Source organism: Eulemur rufifrons, chromosome 24 (genome assembly GCF_041146395.1).
Source record: "Eulemur rufifrons isolate Redbay chromosome 24, OSU_ERuf_1, whole genome shotgun sequence".
Taxonomy (NCBI): domain Eukaryota; kingdom Metazoa; phylum Chordata; class Mammalia; order Primates; family Lemuridae; genus Eulemur; species Eulemur rufifrons.
The window spans coordinates 4,205,481-4,221,449 of NC_091006.1; the positions used below are offsets into that span (position 1 = coordinate 4,205,481).

The 15,969-nt window shown below is 49.2% G+C and overlaps 1 protein-coding gene and 1 pseudogene across 1 annotated transcript; both read right to left on the bottom strand.

The window, feature by feature from the left end:
* Positions 1–391: 391 nt before the first annotated feature.
* On the bottom strand, positions 392–7,243 carry LOC138374908 (histo-blood group ABO system transferase-like). The gene is made up of 4 exons (XM_069458115.1): positions 6,308–7,243; positions 6,054–6,107; positions 2,977–3,097; positions 392–420 (listed from the first exon to the last, which is right to left on the bottom strand). The coding sequence occupies exons 1-4, from the start codon at positions 7,217–7,219 to the stop codon at positions 392–394; spliced, it is 1,116 nt and encodes a 371-aa protein (XP_069314216.1). The 5' UTR covers positions 7,220–7,243.
* Positions 7,244–9,837: 2,594 nt separating this feature from the next.
* Positions 9,838–10,758, bottom strand: LOC138374909 (histo-blood group ABO system transferase pseudogene; annotated as a pseudogene).
* Positions 10,759–15,969: the final 5,211 nt, after the last annotated feature.

Sequence of the window (15,969 nt, forward strand, 5' to 3'; positions counted from 1 at the left end):
TCTTTGTGTTCTATTGGGAGGAGCTTTACCAGACTTCTCAGGGACCCCTTGGGATACTCTCGTGGTGCAGGAGAGGGGGAGGACCCCCCTTACCTGCTCAGGTCGGAAAGTCACACTCCAAACAAGGCTTCAGGCCCCTTCCCAGGAAGTGTCCAATGAGCGTTCAGTGCAATTTGATGTCTCTCTGTCCCCTGGGTCCTCGCCAAGTTCCCCGATCTTCTCTTTGCAGGATAAAATCTACTCAAGCCAGTTGTGTTAAGGGGGCCCTCCTCGCCAGAAGACCCAGGGAAACCATCTGCCCAATCACTAAGTAGTCTCAGCAACCTGCCTTGTCCAGGTGTCTGACTAGAGGATTCCAGCAATAAAAACCTTGCAATTCATGAGATAGTGCTTACTCCTTGGACTGGAGGTTGGGCTTTCCTAGGGGACAGGGGGCACAGTGGGGACCACTGGGGCCACATCCAACTGCAGCTGGATTTGAGTGCTGTCAGATGTTGTTCCTCCACTGAATTCGATACGTGGCGGGGGTTGGGGGTATGACAATCACAACAGCCAGAGTGTCCGATCATTTCCATGGGTCAGGAGCTACAGGTCACACACACAATCTAGCAAATTTTAGCCTCCCAGCAACCTTGAGAGACGGGAGTAATCATTCTTCCAGGTGAGGAAACTGAGGCTCCGCAAGGTTACGGTGTCTGCTGAAGGCCACTAGCCTCTGGGCAGCAGAATCTGCTTGCCCTGCCCACTGCTGGGGAGGCAAGTCGGCTAACGCACGGTGTGGCTGAGCACGTATTACCAGTCCTGCTCTGGGCCTCTGATCCCCGCCTGTGAAATGGAAATAATACCTCCCATCGCCAGGGCTGTGGTGAAGCCAGAGGAAAATAAGGGGTCCCTGTCTCAAGTGCCCGACAGGAGAAAAGAACAAAGGTCAAGGTTCAAGTGCAGAATGTAGCCAGGACCAAGAAGTCACCTTTTATGCCTCAGTTTATCCTAATGCCAGCTGCCCATTGTGGACTCAGCTGCCTCCGTATAAACACATGGCAAGCTGGGGACGCACATGTCCCCACGTACAGAGTGGGGACCTGGGGTCCTGGAGCTTAACCCCTTTCCCCCATGGTTCTGCTCTGTGGTCACCACTCCTGAGCCTCTCTCAGGCTGCCCCACCATGGCCCCCCAGCAGCCTCCTCTTGGCCTGGCCCCCACCATCTCTCTTACAGCTTCACCACAACCAACATAATTGCTAAACAATTGCCCGAACTTGGAAGCCACCGAAATGTCCTTCAATAGGTGAAGGGATAAATAAGCTGTGAGACACCCAGACATTGAATATTTTCCAACACTAAAAAGAGATGAGCGTCAGGCCATGAAAAGACACGGAGGAAATGTAGATGCATATCACTGAGGGAAAGTAGACACTCTGAAAGGCCACATACTGCATGATTGCAACTGTGTGACATCCTGGACAAGGCAAAGTTATGGTGTTCAGGGATCAGGGGTGAAGAGGGAGAGCGCAGAGGAATTTTAGAGCAGCGAAACTACTCCGTATGATACGACATGGTGGACACATGTCACTATACATTTGGTCAAACTCATAGAATATTCAGCACTAAGAGTGGACCCTAATGTAAACCACGGACTCTGGGTGACAGTGACGTGTCAATGTAGGGTCATTAATTACAACAAACCTATCATTCTGGTGGGGGGTGTTGATAACAGAGGAGGCCATGTATGTGTGATGGCAGGGAAGTCTCGTACCTTCTGCTCAATTGTGCAGTGAACCTAAAACTGCTTGGTAATGCTAAATCATCCTTTTATATGTGGTTAGAGTAGGTTTCTCAAAATATGTTACAGTTTTTTTATGTCTGTGTTCGTGAGGGATATTAATGTGTGAATTTCTTTTTTCGTTAGGCTTTGGTATCAGGGTAACGCCGGCCTCATAGAATGAGTTAGGAAAAGTTTCCTCCTTCTCGACTCTCTGAAAGAGTTGTGTAACACTGGTAAACTACTGCCCTTACACGTCTGACAGAATTCACCAGGAAAACCACCTGGATATGCAGTTTCCATCATGGAAACATGTTTATAGTCACTTGTAAGCCGTTTAATGTTTGTCAGAACTGTAGTGATGTCCCCCTTTTTATTCCTGGAGTTAGACATCATACTATGCAAACAGTTCCAAGATAATCATTTTGTTTGAAGTAGTCCCGGGTTGGTAGTTCCCATATGTCACATATGCACGAACAAAGCTGCAGGTCCCAAGCTCACCTCTCTGCATGTGGCCTTCCTGGGCCAGCCAGGACAAGAAAAATAGGTGTTCCTGGCTTTCCCACTTTTCTTTTTGTGTGTGGGGGGTCACACTGGAATCTGGCACAGCTCTGGTCTCTAGGAAAGTGGTGGTATCTTAGTCCATTTCCGCTGCTATAACAAAATAACACAGACTGGGTAATTTATAAGCAATAGAAATTTATTTCTCACGGTTCTGGAGCCTAGGAAGTCCAAGATGAAGGTGCTGGCAGGTTTGGTGTCTGGTGAAGGCCTATTCCTCATGGATGGCACCATCTAGGGTCCTCACATGGTGGAAGGGACAGAAAGGCAAAAGGGGCCTAGCTAGTTCCCTCTGGCCTTTATAGAGGTCACCAGTCTCATCCAGGGTGCAGCTCTCATGGCCTAATCATTTCCTAAAGACCCCACCTTTTAATACTGTTTATTAGGGTTAAATTTCAACAGAAATTTTGGAGGGGACACAAACATGCACATCACAGCAGGAGGTAAAACCTCGTTGTTCCATTTTAGTTTAAAACTAGCTTAATCCAGGCCCTGCCTTTGACCTCACAGCTTCCCTTTCAGCCGTACAACTAACCTAGAGGTAGATACGTTTGTTCAGTTTGAAACTTTTGGACGTTGTCTCAGAGGGGGCAACCTGCCCAGGTGGCACACCCCGCTAGCAGGATTTAGGGGCCTGCACTCTTTCCCTGGCACCTGCGTTCCCTCGGGGTGAGCTGCTGCCATCCACTCTCTTTTTCCCATTCTCCTGGACCACGCCTGAGAGGGGGTCCTCGTCCCAGTGGTGGAGTAGGAGCAGCAGTGGCACTGAGAGTCCCTGCAGAAGGTCAGCGCCCTCGGGAAGTGGCGGAAAGTGGCACGTGCCACCAGCACAGTGGGAGGGTTTGTGAGGAGCCTGCGTAGGTCATCTGCAGAGTCCCCTCAATCACTGGAGTGACCTTTCAGGCACCCCGGAGCTCTGATAAAGGCCAGAGCCAGAGAAAGGCTGTCTGTGGACACTGACACCATGCCCACCTCGCAGGCTGGTGCATCCTGGGGTGACATGTATGTTATTTCAGTGAATCCTCATTTTACAGATGAGGAAACAGCCTCAGAAAGATAAACCGGCTCGCCCGTGATTGCACGGCCAGTCAGTGGCAGGGCCTAGACTTATCCCAGTTCTGCCAGACTCCAGTCCCCACACTCTCAGTGGCCACACGTGTCCCATGTCCTCACCATCTCCTGCCATCTCACATGCCCCCCCACCCCACGCACAGCACACAGGCCCTGGACACCCAGGGCCGAGCTGCAGGGGCTTTGCTAGAATCAGCCTGGTGAAGACTGTGTCAGGTGTGGTCAGGTGTGCGGATTCCAGCTTTCAGCGTGAAAAAGAAGGAGGACAGAGCTCAGGTCGGGAGTAGGGACATCAGTGGCAAAGATCCATCCCTGCAATGGGATAAGCTTCAAAGCGACTGTCATGACATGTGGCTTCAGCATGCTTGTTGGGTGGTGATGGTGCTCTGGGAGGGTACGGTGAGGACTGGAGGTCCCGCACGGGTAGGTCCTGAGCTCGTGACAGGGCTTCCGAATCCCCCCAGAACAGCAAGCATAGCCCCTTGGCCCGCCCACTACCCTTCTGTTCCCGAGATTTTAACCTGACTTTGGCATAACAGTGACAAATGCACACTGAACATTAGACCTCTCTTCTTCAAAAATTAAAACATCCCTTTAATACTACGTACTCTAGGCATATCTTGTTGTTGCAAATGACAGGATTTCATTGTTTTTTATGGCTGAATAGTATTGCATTGTGGATATATATTTAATACCACACTTTTCAAATCCGTTGATCTGTTCTCACCATGGAGAAATGACAACTATTTGGGCCGGGCGCGGTGGCTCACGCCTGTAATCCTAGCACTCTGGGAGGCCGAGGTGGGCGGATCGTTTGAGCTCAGGAGTTTGAGACCAGCCTGAGCAAGAGCGAGACCCCGTCTCTACTAAAAATAGAAAGAAATTATATGGACAGCTAAAAATATACATAGAAAAAATTAGCCGGGCATGGTGGCGCATGCCTGTAGTCCCAGCTACTCGGGAGGCTGAGACAGGAGGATCCCTTGAGCTCAGGAGTTTGAGGTTGCTGTGAGCTAGGCTGATGCCATGGCACTCACTCTAGCCTGGGCAACAGAGTAAGACTCTGTCTCAAAAAAAAAATTATAAAAAAGAAAGAAAGAAATGACAACTATTTGAAGTGAAAGACAGCTCATGACCCCGTACATACATACATTGGTATGTATGTATTGAAACATCACATTGTACCCCGTCAATATGTGTAATTATGTTGTGTCAATTAAAAACAAAATAAAACTTATAAAAAAATTAAAACATCTTCATGAGAAACATAGTGAAAGAAGATCATTGTAGACAAAGTCTGCATTTTAAACAGCACATGAGGTTTTCAGTGGAAGATTTCCATACTTTGCAATAACCACCATGGAAGTGTAATGTTTAAAACCCAACATATAAAACCAGAAACAACACAGGCAGCACCTGTGTTCCTCTGCAGCTGAGCCGAGGGGTCAGAGATGGCAATGAAGCCTCCGGTGGGACAGAGGGCCGAAAGGTTTGAGAGAGGCCAGCTCTGGGACACCCCTGAACCCTGAAGCCATGGCCGTGGGGTAGAGGCTGGCCTGGGGCAAGACCAGGATTACAGGACCTGTTCTGCTGCCACGGCTGGTGATCAGGCCCCTGTGAGCCCCACGAGGATATTTTCCTTTTGCACTAGGGAGAAAAAACATCTTCCTGAACTCTTTTTGTATAAAAATGGTTGCTCAGCATTGACATGGAAAAATGTACAACTTATAATTGGAGTCTTTTTTTTTTTTTTTTCTGAGATAGAGTCACGCTCTGTTGCCTGGGCTAGAGTGCCGTGGCATCAGCCTAGCTCACAACAACCTCCAACTCCTGGGCTCAAGCAATCCTCCTGCCTCAGCCTCCCGAGTAGCTGGGACTACAGGCATGTGCCACCATGCCTGGCTAATTTTTTCTATATATTTTTAGTTGTCCAGCTAATTTCTTTCTATTTTTAGTAGAGACTGGAGTCTCGCTCTTGCTCAGGCTGGTCTCAAACTCCTGACCTTGAGTGATCCTCCTGCCTCGGCCTCCCAGAGTGCTAGGATTACAGGCGTGAGCCACCCCACTGGCCATAATTGGAGTCTTTTACACTTGGAAGGGCCCCCAGTAATTATGAAAATTCTTCATCCACAGAAGAGAAATAAAGGTTGCTAGTTGGGAAAAACAGAGCCAAGAAAATACAGGATTTCTGGCCACTGAAGGGCACTAAGTAAAATAGACAAAAACGAACTTCCTGTTATCTACTAGAAGTAATTTTCTTTCAGTTGATAGGGAACTGACAAGTCATGAACAAACTGAAATTGGGCTAAAAGCAATCAATGGGATGTGGTGTGGGGGACCCTCTTTGCTCCTGGGAGACAGCTGGCAACGCTTGGGGGTGGACAAGAATCCCAGTGCCAGGAAAAAGTGTCCTGATTTGGCATCACACTCTTCTCCTGCCTGCACACTAAAGGGACCTTTCAACTTATACAAGGACTCTGAAAAGAGGAAGTAATTTGGCTTAAAGCCAAAGACTCTTGTGCATCTGCTTGGCCAAGGGCCAAGGCAGGCCCTTGCGTGACTATGTCACAGAGCAAGAGACTGTGTCCAGGAGCTCCTCCTTGCCCTGGAATATACCTCATCGCTGATCCCCTGTGTCAGGACAGGCTGAGGCCACTCACCTCGCCCATCCTGAAGGGCATTAGGAGAAGCTCAAGGTGGTGGAAGTTCAGGAACTTGAACCCGAGGCCAGGGATCCAGGAGTCAGGCCTGCCTAAATGTGTGTGCTCTGGGGGTGGCACTAGGCCTAACTGGATTGGGGTTGGTGGCAATGGTGGTGGGTGTGCCAGGCTGTAGCAATTTTTCTCAACTAGACAGGAAAAGGAAGTGGAGTTGTACGTTTTCTACTAATAATGGTTCCAATTTAGGATGGCACGCCAGGGGGACCATTCAGGATGTCTTGCCACAGCCCCTCTCTGAGCACTTCATGGATGTCTCTGTCATCGGCTGCCGATTGCTTGGTAATTCTTCGAAGCAGCCACAGATCATCACGTGTCACTTTCTGCATGACCACGGGCAAAAAGAGCAGCTGCTTATCCCACATGTACTCAGGGGACAGGACCTTGGTGGGTTTGTGGTGCAGCAGGTACTTGTTCAAGTAGGTCTCATCATTCCCCATGGCCTCGAAGTCACTGGCTTGGTCAATCATTATGGCCTGGTGACAGGCCTTGGTAAGCCTGTGAACCTCTGGCACTGACCCCCCAAATAAGGCTCCAGTGTAGTAAAAGTCCCCCTCATCCTCAGGAATGTAGGCTTGCGACTGAGGCCGGCGTTCATAGGGAAAGTCGCTCCGTTTGACTCCGTAGTAGCCAGGATGGAGGGTGCCGAACAAGGAGGAGAGGATTTCCACACCCACGTGGTCACTGAACTTCATGTCCACGTCCATGCACACGAGGTAATCCACCTCCCCGAGGAAGCGCTCCTGGGAAAAGTTGCTGATCACCTGCATGCGATGGGCATGGCTCTGGATCTCAGTAATGACCATCTGCCTTCCCTCCCGGAGCTTGATGAGCGGAACATCATCTGGTTGGTCGGTGAAGACGTAGTACTTCATCCTGTGCCCCACCATGAAGTGTGCCTCTGCGGTCTCTAGGAACAGCTTCAGGAACTCCACGTATTTTTCAAGGGCAAACACGGTTAATCCAATGGTGGCATCCTGGAGCCAGAACTGCTCATTGAGTATCTCAATATTGAAGGTCCCCTCCCACACGATGGGAGCCAGCCAGGGGGTCATAACAAGGGTGTCTTCTCTGGAGGCCAGCAGCAGATCTGGCTGGAGATACACCATCCTTGATACATTCACGGCTTGCAGATGGTCTGCTCTCACCGGCATGCTGGCCCCAGCTAGAACGCTTTCCAGCTTCTGGCTTCTTAGGGTCAGGGAAGTATAGCCAAAGAAGACCGAGGTGACAATTAGCAGGAAAAGAAAGGTTACACGAGGAAGCAAACAGTATTTTGATTTCCCAGGATGCTTCTGTGGCAGCTTGGCCATGGCTCTCTGCGTCTCCTCCACGCTGTGCGGGTGACCTCTCCTTGGTGGAGTGTGGCCAAATTTGAGGGCCTGTGGCCTCCAAGCCACCACACACAGCTTACTGGACCAGCAGTCCCCCAAGCTCCCCAAGGCTGATTCTGGCACCAGGGGCCACTTGTACCCAGTAGAGGAAGGCCTGGAGTCCCAGCAGAACTCCAACAAATTCAGTTTTGGTTTACGGTGCGGTCAAGGTCACCAGGTGGCAAGATTCAGTTAACAGACAACTAGAACTGAAGGACCAGTGTGCAGGAGAGAAGTCAGGGTTTCTGAGGCCACTGGGCAGGTCAAGGGCAGAGATTGTGATGAAAGCAGAGCAGGGTGGGGCAGGAGCCACCAGTGGCCTGACCAGGTGGTCAGAGGGCTTGTGCTCTGACCTGCCCTTGACACTCACTAGCTGTGAAACCTTTAATAGAGAATGGAGTTTCCTAGAGAGTACAGACTGTCTTCAATGTCACGTCCAGATAGGCTGATTCAGGAAGCCTGATTTGGGAACCATGGTGGAGGGGACAGATCTACAGATTAGTGTTTCCTTTATTCTTCCAATAATCACTTAAAATCCACTGAGCATTTATTTTTTAGGTGTCGGGCCTTACACTGTTAGGATTAGGCTGCTAAGTCTGATGTGCGTTACCTTGCTCCGTGCTCACAGTGTAAGCCTCAGCTCTCTATTATGTTCCATTGGTTCATGTGTCTGCTCTTATGCCAGTATCATATTGTTTTGATTACTATAGCCTTGTAATATAATTTGAAAGTCTCCAACTTTGTTTTTTTTGTTTTTTTTTTTTTTGTGAGACAGAGTCTCACTCTGTTGTCCGGGCTAGAGTGCCATGGCGTCAGCCTAGCTCACAGCAACCTCAAACTCCTGGGCTCAAGCAATCCTATTGCCTCAGCCTCCTGAGTAGCTGGGACTACAGGCATGTGCCACCATGCCTGGCTAATTCTTTTCTACATATATTTTTAGTTGTCCAGCTAATTTCTATTTTTTTTTTTTTTTTTTTTTAGTAGAGATGGGGGTCTCGCTCTTGCTCAGGCTGGTCTCGAACTCTTGAGCTCAAACAGTCCACCTGCCTCGGCCTCCCAGAGTGCTAAGATTACAGTCGTGAGCCACCACGCCCAGCCTCCAACTTTATATTTCTTTCACATTATTACTTTAGCTATTAGGGGTCTTTTGTGGTTCCATGTTCAACAAATGGTGCTGAGTAAACTGGATATCCACATGCAAAAGAATGAAGTTGAATCTTTAGCTTACTTCATATACAAAAATTAACTCAAAATGGATCAAAGACTTAAACCTCAGAGCTAAATCTCTTAGAAAAAAACAGAGGGTGAGGCTTCATGGTATTGGATTTAGGCGATGATTTCTTAGATGACACTAAACAAGCAACAAAACCACAAATTGACAAATTGGATTACATCAAAATTAAAAACTTTTCTCCACCAAAGGACACTTTCAAGAGAGTGAAAAGGCAAACTACAGAATGGAAGAAAATATTTGCAAATCATATATGTGATAAGGGTTTATATCCAGAATATATGAAGAACCCCTACAACTTAACAATAAATATACAAACAACCCACTGAAAAACTGGGCAAAGGAATCAAATGGCCATTTTTCCAAAGAATACATAAAGATGGCCAAGAAGCTAATGAAAAGATGCTCAACATCACTATTCATTATGGGAATGCAAATCAAAATCACAATGAGATACCACTTCATACTCATTAGAATGGTTATTACAAAGAAAAAAAAAAAAAAACCAAAGAGCCTTTGTACACTGTTGGTGGACAGTTGCCCCAGTGGACGGCTGCCCCCAGTGCACAGCCAGCAATGTCTGGGGATAGACGGAAAGCCAAGCGCCAGGAGGGAATGTCTCCGCTTGGAACCATGACCTTCCTAACCACTAAAAGAACCTTCCAACTTAGGCAAGAAATTTGAAAACAGGTACATGTATTTATCTGCTGGTCCAAGGGTCCAGGCAGGCCTATGTATCACAGGAGGCAAGAGACTATGTGTCCAAGGGCCTTGTTACTTCTTCTGGAAAAGATCTCATCTCTGATCTCCAGTATGTCAGGACAAGCTAAGACTGCTGACCTCATCCATCTTGAGAATGTTAGGAGCACACAGCGACGAGCTCAAGGTGGTGGCAACTCAGGAACTTGTGCCTGAGCTGCAGAATCCGGCTGCCTAAATGTGGTGGGGTGGCGACTGGGGTAGGGAGATGGTGCTAGGGCCGCCTAAGCTTGGGGAGATGGTGGGAGGCTTCAGCAGTCTTTCTCGACCAGAAAGGAAAAAGAGGAGGCGTTACACCCTTCCTTGTCAAACTGACTTTATATTAGGGTAGCATGCCAGGAGGGAGAGTAGGGCCGACTGGCCATCACCCCTCTCTGAACCCTTTCGTGGAACTTCCCTCATCAGACCGTATTTCCTGGAGGTTCTTTACCAAGACCACAATTCTCCTCCGCTTTATGGTGGTGGGCGAGCCCATCAGCTGCTGATAGGACATATAGTTCATCAGCTCATTGTCACACATGTACTCAGGGGACAGGACCTTGGTGGGTTTGTGGTGCAGCAGGTACTTGTTCAAGTGGCTCTCATCATGCCATATGGCCTCAATGTCATTGGCTTGGTCAATCATCATTGCCTGGTGACAGGCCTTGGTGAGCCTGTGAACCTCTGGCACTGATCCCCCAAAGAAGGCCCCTATGTAATAAAAGTCCCCCTCATCCCCAGGAATGTAGGCTTGTGACCGAGGCCGGCGTTCATAGGCAAAGTTGTTCCGACCAGTCCCATAGTAGTCAGGATGGAGGGTGCCGAACAAGGAGGAGAGGATTTCCACACCCACGTGGTCACTGAACTTCATGTCCACGTCCGTGCACACGAGGTAATCCACCTCCCTGAGGAAGCGCTCCTGGGAAAAGTTGCTGATCACCTGCATGCGGCGCATGGAGATGTCCTGCCAGCGGGCATAGCTCTGGGCCTTAAGGATGACCATCCGCCTTCCTCTGTGCAGCTGGATGCGGGGAACGTGGTCAGGTTGGTCGGTGAAGATGTAATAGTTCACCCTGTGCCCCACCATGAAGTACCTCTCTGCGGACTCCAGGAACTGCTTCAGGAAAACCATGTATTTTTTCATGGCAAACATGGTTAATCCGATGGTGGCATTCTGGAGCCAGAACTGCTCATTCAGTATGTCAGTGTTGAAGGTCCCCTCCCACACAATGGGAGCCAGCCAAGGGGTCACAACAAGGACATCTTGTCTGGAGGGTGTTAGTACGTCTGTCTGGGGATACACCATCCTTGATGATTTTACGCGTTGCTGGCGGTGGAGTTCTCTAACAGCTCTGCTTCCCCTGTCTAGCATGCTCTTCAGCTCCTGGCTCTGTGGGTTCAGATAACAACGGTCAAAGCAGGCCAAGATGAGAGTTATTAGGAGAAGGAGGTTCACATGATGAAGAAGTAGCATCTGGACGATGTCCACAGCAGCTCAGTTATGGCCCCACTTCAGCAGCCTTGATCACTTAGATCCTGTTAGGGCACCTGCTCCTCTTCCACCTTCTGCCCACAGCAGCCTCTTCTGTGCAGGGTGAGGCAGAAGGCATGGACCATGAGGTGCTCACGCCCCTCCTGCTCCTCCTGAGACCCTAACCCAGCGCAAGGGGCTCCTGAGAGCAGGCCATCCAGGGCCTCCCAGGGGAGGAGGACTCCAGAGATTGTAGAAACACAATAAATTCAGTTTTGGTTTGAGGGCATGTGAAAGAACCAGGTGGCAGGATTCACTTAACACACAACCAGAACTTCTGGGCCAGAATGTAGGAGAGAAGTCAGGGCTCCTGAAACAGGTTCAAGAGACAAATTCAAGGCAGGCTATTGAGCAAGTCAAAGACGGTGATTGTGATGAAAGCAGGGCGGGAGCCACCAGGGGGCTGACCAGGGGGGAGAGGGCTTATGCTCTGGCCTCTTGAAATTTACTAGCTGTGAAACCTTTATCAGAGCACAGAGTTTTCCAGAAAATCCCTGTCTGTCTTCAAGACTGATCTGGAAACCATGATAGAAGAGACAAAAGATTGTGCCACCCTATTCCCCAAGTGGGGAAGAGCTAGGACCCAGCAGGGCTTCCTTCCTGCAGGGAAAGGTGGTCAGGACGGCCTCAGCACCTTCGTCACCTCTGTGGACTCCTGAAGACTTTGCCACTGGGGATCTCTGCAGCCTTCACCCACACTGAGCTGAACGGAGAGAGATGCCCCGAGTCTACACTGCTACCCTTCCCCCAGAGAAGGAACCAGTGCTGTGCCTTATCACCCCCTCCTTAGTAGCCATTGCGCCCCTCCATCCCTGGGGCCTTGCATCTATTGTACGCCAGCCCCCAGGGCCTGGGTCACCCAGTGTCGTGTCATCTCCAGGCCTGAGTTACTGCTGTTCCCTGTTTCCTGAGACTAAGCTTCCACAGAGCTGCTCCATTTCCCCCCAGCCCAACTCACCCCTGTGCCCCACCATTTCCAAGGTCTCATTGCTGCAGCCCCCATCCCTCAGGGCCCGAGGTATAATGGCAACCTGCTTTCCTAGGGACCAGAATCCCCACCGTACTATACCACTCTGCCCTCCAGACCTCAGCTGCTGTGGCTCTTGCCTTCCCAAGGACCAGAGTTGCTGCTGTGCTATGCCCTGCCCTCTACACCCACACACAGCTGTGCCCACCTGACATAGGACCATGTCCACTGCAGGCTGAGTAGCTGCTGCACCATGCTCTTTGGCGTCTGAGTTGCTGTTGCTCCCCATCATTCCCAGGGCATTGCTGCCACTGTGTCCCACCCCTACAGCCTGAGCTACCACAGCATCATGCTGCCCTAGGGGCCTGAGTCAGTGCTACCACTGTACCCTGAACCCAGGCCTAAGCCTTTAGCTTTCTCCTTCATCCCTGCCTGTGCTGTTGCTGTGCCCTGCCTCCCAGGGTCCAAGCCACTGCTGCACCCCTTACCCAGGCCCTGGCACCTCTTCTCTCTCTCTCTCTCTCTCTCTCTCTCTCTCTCCCCCCCCTCCATGTGGTCTCTGCACATGCCAACTGCTCTTGTCTTCCACCATGAGTGGAAGCAGCCTGAGGCCCTCACCAGAAGCAGATGCTAGTGCCATGCTTCTTGTACAGCCTGCAGAACCAAGAGCCAAATTAACTGCTCTTCTTTATAAATTACCCAGATTCAGGTATTTCTTTATAGCAACACAAATGGGCTAAGACAAGTATAATTTAAAACTTCCCAGTATAGAAAAGCCCAAGACTACAAGACTTCATAACTATTCTACCAAACATTCAGAGAAGAATTATATACAATGGTGTATTATTCAGCCACAAAAAAGAATAAAATCCTGTCATTTGCAGCAACATGGATGGATTGGGAGGTCATTATGTTAGGAGAAATAATCCAGGCACAGAAAGACAAATATCACATGTTTTCACTCATGTGGGGGATAAAAAAATGGATCTCTCGGAGGTGGAAAGTAGAATGGTGGTTACCAGAGGCTGGGAAGGGAAGGAAAGAGAGCGGATGAGGAGAAGTTGGTTAATGGGTACAAAAATACAGTTAGATATAAGGAATATGTTCTAGTGTTTGATAGTAGAGTAGGGAAACTATAGTTAACAATAATTTATTGTATAGTTCAAAAAAAATGCTAAAAGAGAATAATTGTAATGTTCCCAACACAAAGATAAATGTTTGAGGTGGTGGATATCCCAATTACCCTGGTTTGATTATTGCACATCTTATACATGTATTAAAACATCACACATACTCCCCAAATACATACAACTATTTGGCTTGTATTTTTTTATACACTCAGCCAGCCTATGTCTCTTGAGTGAGGAACTCAAACCATTCGTGTTGATGGATAGAATTGATGTGTAGGATGCTGTTCTGTTCATCCAAAGGGGTATTACCTTGTTTCTTTGTTTTACCTCTGGTTTTACATGAGCTCTGAGCTTTAGCTGTTGGGTGGTTTTACACTGGTGGGAGGCGACTGAGCTGATCCATGTGTAATGCAGTTCTGAGTGTTTCTTGTAGGGCAGGTCTGGTCTTGACAAATTCCCTCAGTGTGTGTCTGGAAAAGTCTTTATTTCTCCTTCCTTTATGAAACTTAGTTTTGCAGGATATAAAATTCTAGGCTGGCAGTTGTTCTGTTTAAGAAGACTGAAGATGGGCCTCCAATTCCTTCTGGCTTATAAGGTCTCTGTTGAGAAGTCTGCAGTTAGCCTGATAGGTTTTCCTTTGTTAGTTATTTGACGTTTTCTCCTTATGGCTTGCAGGAGTTCCTCCTTTGTGTTGACTTTGGCCCGTCTGATGACCATATATCTTGGTGATTTCCTCTTTGCGATGAGTCTCCCAGGTGTTTGTTGAGCTTCTTGTATCCAGATGTCTAAATCTCTAGCAAAACCAAGGAAGTTTTCCTCAATTATTCCCTCAAATAGGTTTTCCAGCCCTTGTGCATTTTCTTCTTCACCCTCAGGGATGCCCATGATTCTTATATTTGGCCATTTTATATAATCTCATGTTTCTTTCATAATCCCACAAGGGGGGGTTCAGTGTTGCTTGCTGCACAGAAAGCCACTTACTGAGATAGCGAGGATTGTCAAGGAAGAAAGGATTTATTTCCGTGGACGTGCCAACAGGGAGGGGGAGGCATGAACTGCCTCAAATCCACTTCCCCGACCAACAGGGTCAGGGTTTTTTTCTGCAGGTGAAATGAATAATGCAGGAGGGGTGTGAGCATCATTGTGTGTTTGGGGTGGAGTGCCAGGCACGTAAGTGCAGTGAGAAATCATGCTAGAACATATGGCCCAAAATGGCGGATATGTCCCTCCCAGGGCAGAGATCTTAGTATTATACTGAGCTAAGGGTTAATATTGGTCATTCGTTCAGCCTTGTGCGTAGGCTCAGTGAGTCTTCGGGCATGGTCTGTGCTCTTACCTTGTCTTCTCCGGACAGGCAGGTAGTATGAGGCTTTGTAGGAGGTTTGTAGGAGGTTTGCTGTTCCTGAGAAAGGAGCTGAAAAGAGAATGTATCAGTACAACAGAAAATTACAAAGTTCTGGTTGGGAAATTTTGCTAAAGAGTTCTCTGCCCAATTGAGACTGCAGTTGGTAAGTTACCAAGGCTGAGATAAATCTTACTGTCAAGGCCATTTAGAACTATCAGCCCCAGGCATAATATGAACACTGAAAACTCATTTGAAATATGAGGGAACCAAAAACATTGTTGAGAAAATATTTTTTTGCTTATAAAACTGGTTACAAAGCTGCCAGGGAGGGGCTGAAGCGGCCCCACCCAACCAGAAAGTCTGCTTGTGGAGATGGGGCCATCTGAGATTCACATCTGACTGTCCAGCTCTCAAACCTCCCCCTGGCCTGCATGTCTGATCCTGTAGTGTGCATCTCCATGAAATGCTGGTGGGTAGGGAGCGCCCAGATTGGGCATGCTGGGTCCACTGTAAGTCCTCAAGGGAAGAGGCTGTGGAGGCCTCAGCCTGGAGGAATGTGGCTACTGGAGAGAGGCATTTGCTCGCCAAATTCTCGGCTCAAACTTGTCTCCAGGTTGGAATGGGTGGCGGATGGGCCTCAGCTCCTGGTCAGCCCAAGTGCCTAAATGCACCATGCTTGGTTGCTATGGTGCCGGGGGGGGGGGGTGTCTTCCTCACTGGAGGATCCACCCTAATCCACCAGGGTGGTTTTCCTGCAGGGAGGATGGGTGTTCTCTCAGATTGCTGGATCTCAGAACCCCAGTTTTCTCCCTTCAGTTCTGACCATGTGGGCTTCCATGCCACCCAAGTCCAGCTCCCAGACTCCCCCTCTGTGTCCCCAGTAACCCGTTCATGTCTGCGGGCAATGGGGTTCAGCCTGCTTGTCTGACTCACTGGTATGTGACTCCATGAAACATCAGCGGGCAGGGAGCTCCCAAATTGGGCACCCTTGTGTCCATGGCAGCCCCCCAAGGGAAGAGGCATGTGGAAGCCTCAGCCTCCAGAATGCACCCCCTGGGGAGAGGTGGCTGATGGCCAAATTCTTGGCTCTAACTACACTCCCAGCTGCAGCCTTGAGGGAAGGGTGGGGAGGAAGCATCTGAATGGAAGAAAGACAGTTCTCTGGCCTCTTGTGACACTTTCCTTGGAGGGGAGCCCCACATGGAATAAGCAGACTCCAGGATCACACAAGTTCTCCCCACTGTTCCATGTTTGCCACCGTGCCTGGGCTTGTGGGGGTGGAAAAGACTCCAAGAAATATGGTAGCCTGCTGGTGACTGAAGCCTCGTGGAAAACAGAGTGTGATTCCCCCACCCTTTTGCTGTGCTCTGAGCCTCTCTGGGTTTGATCCTTGTGGATCTCTTTCTTCCCCTATCTTCTTCCCTCTCTGCTTTGCAATCTTCCTCCATGAGGTCCCCAGCAAGCTCCGGCACCTCTGTCTATGAGCTACACCTGATCCACGTCGCTTCTTCCCTCTCCCCTATCCGAAATCCAGTCTTCCCTAC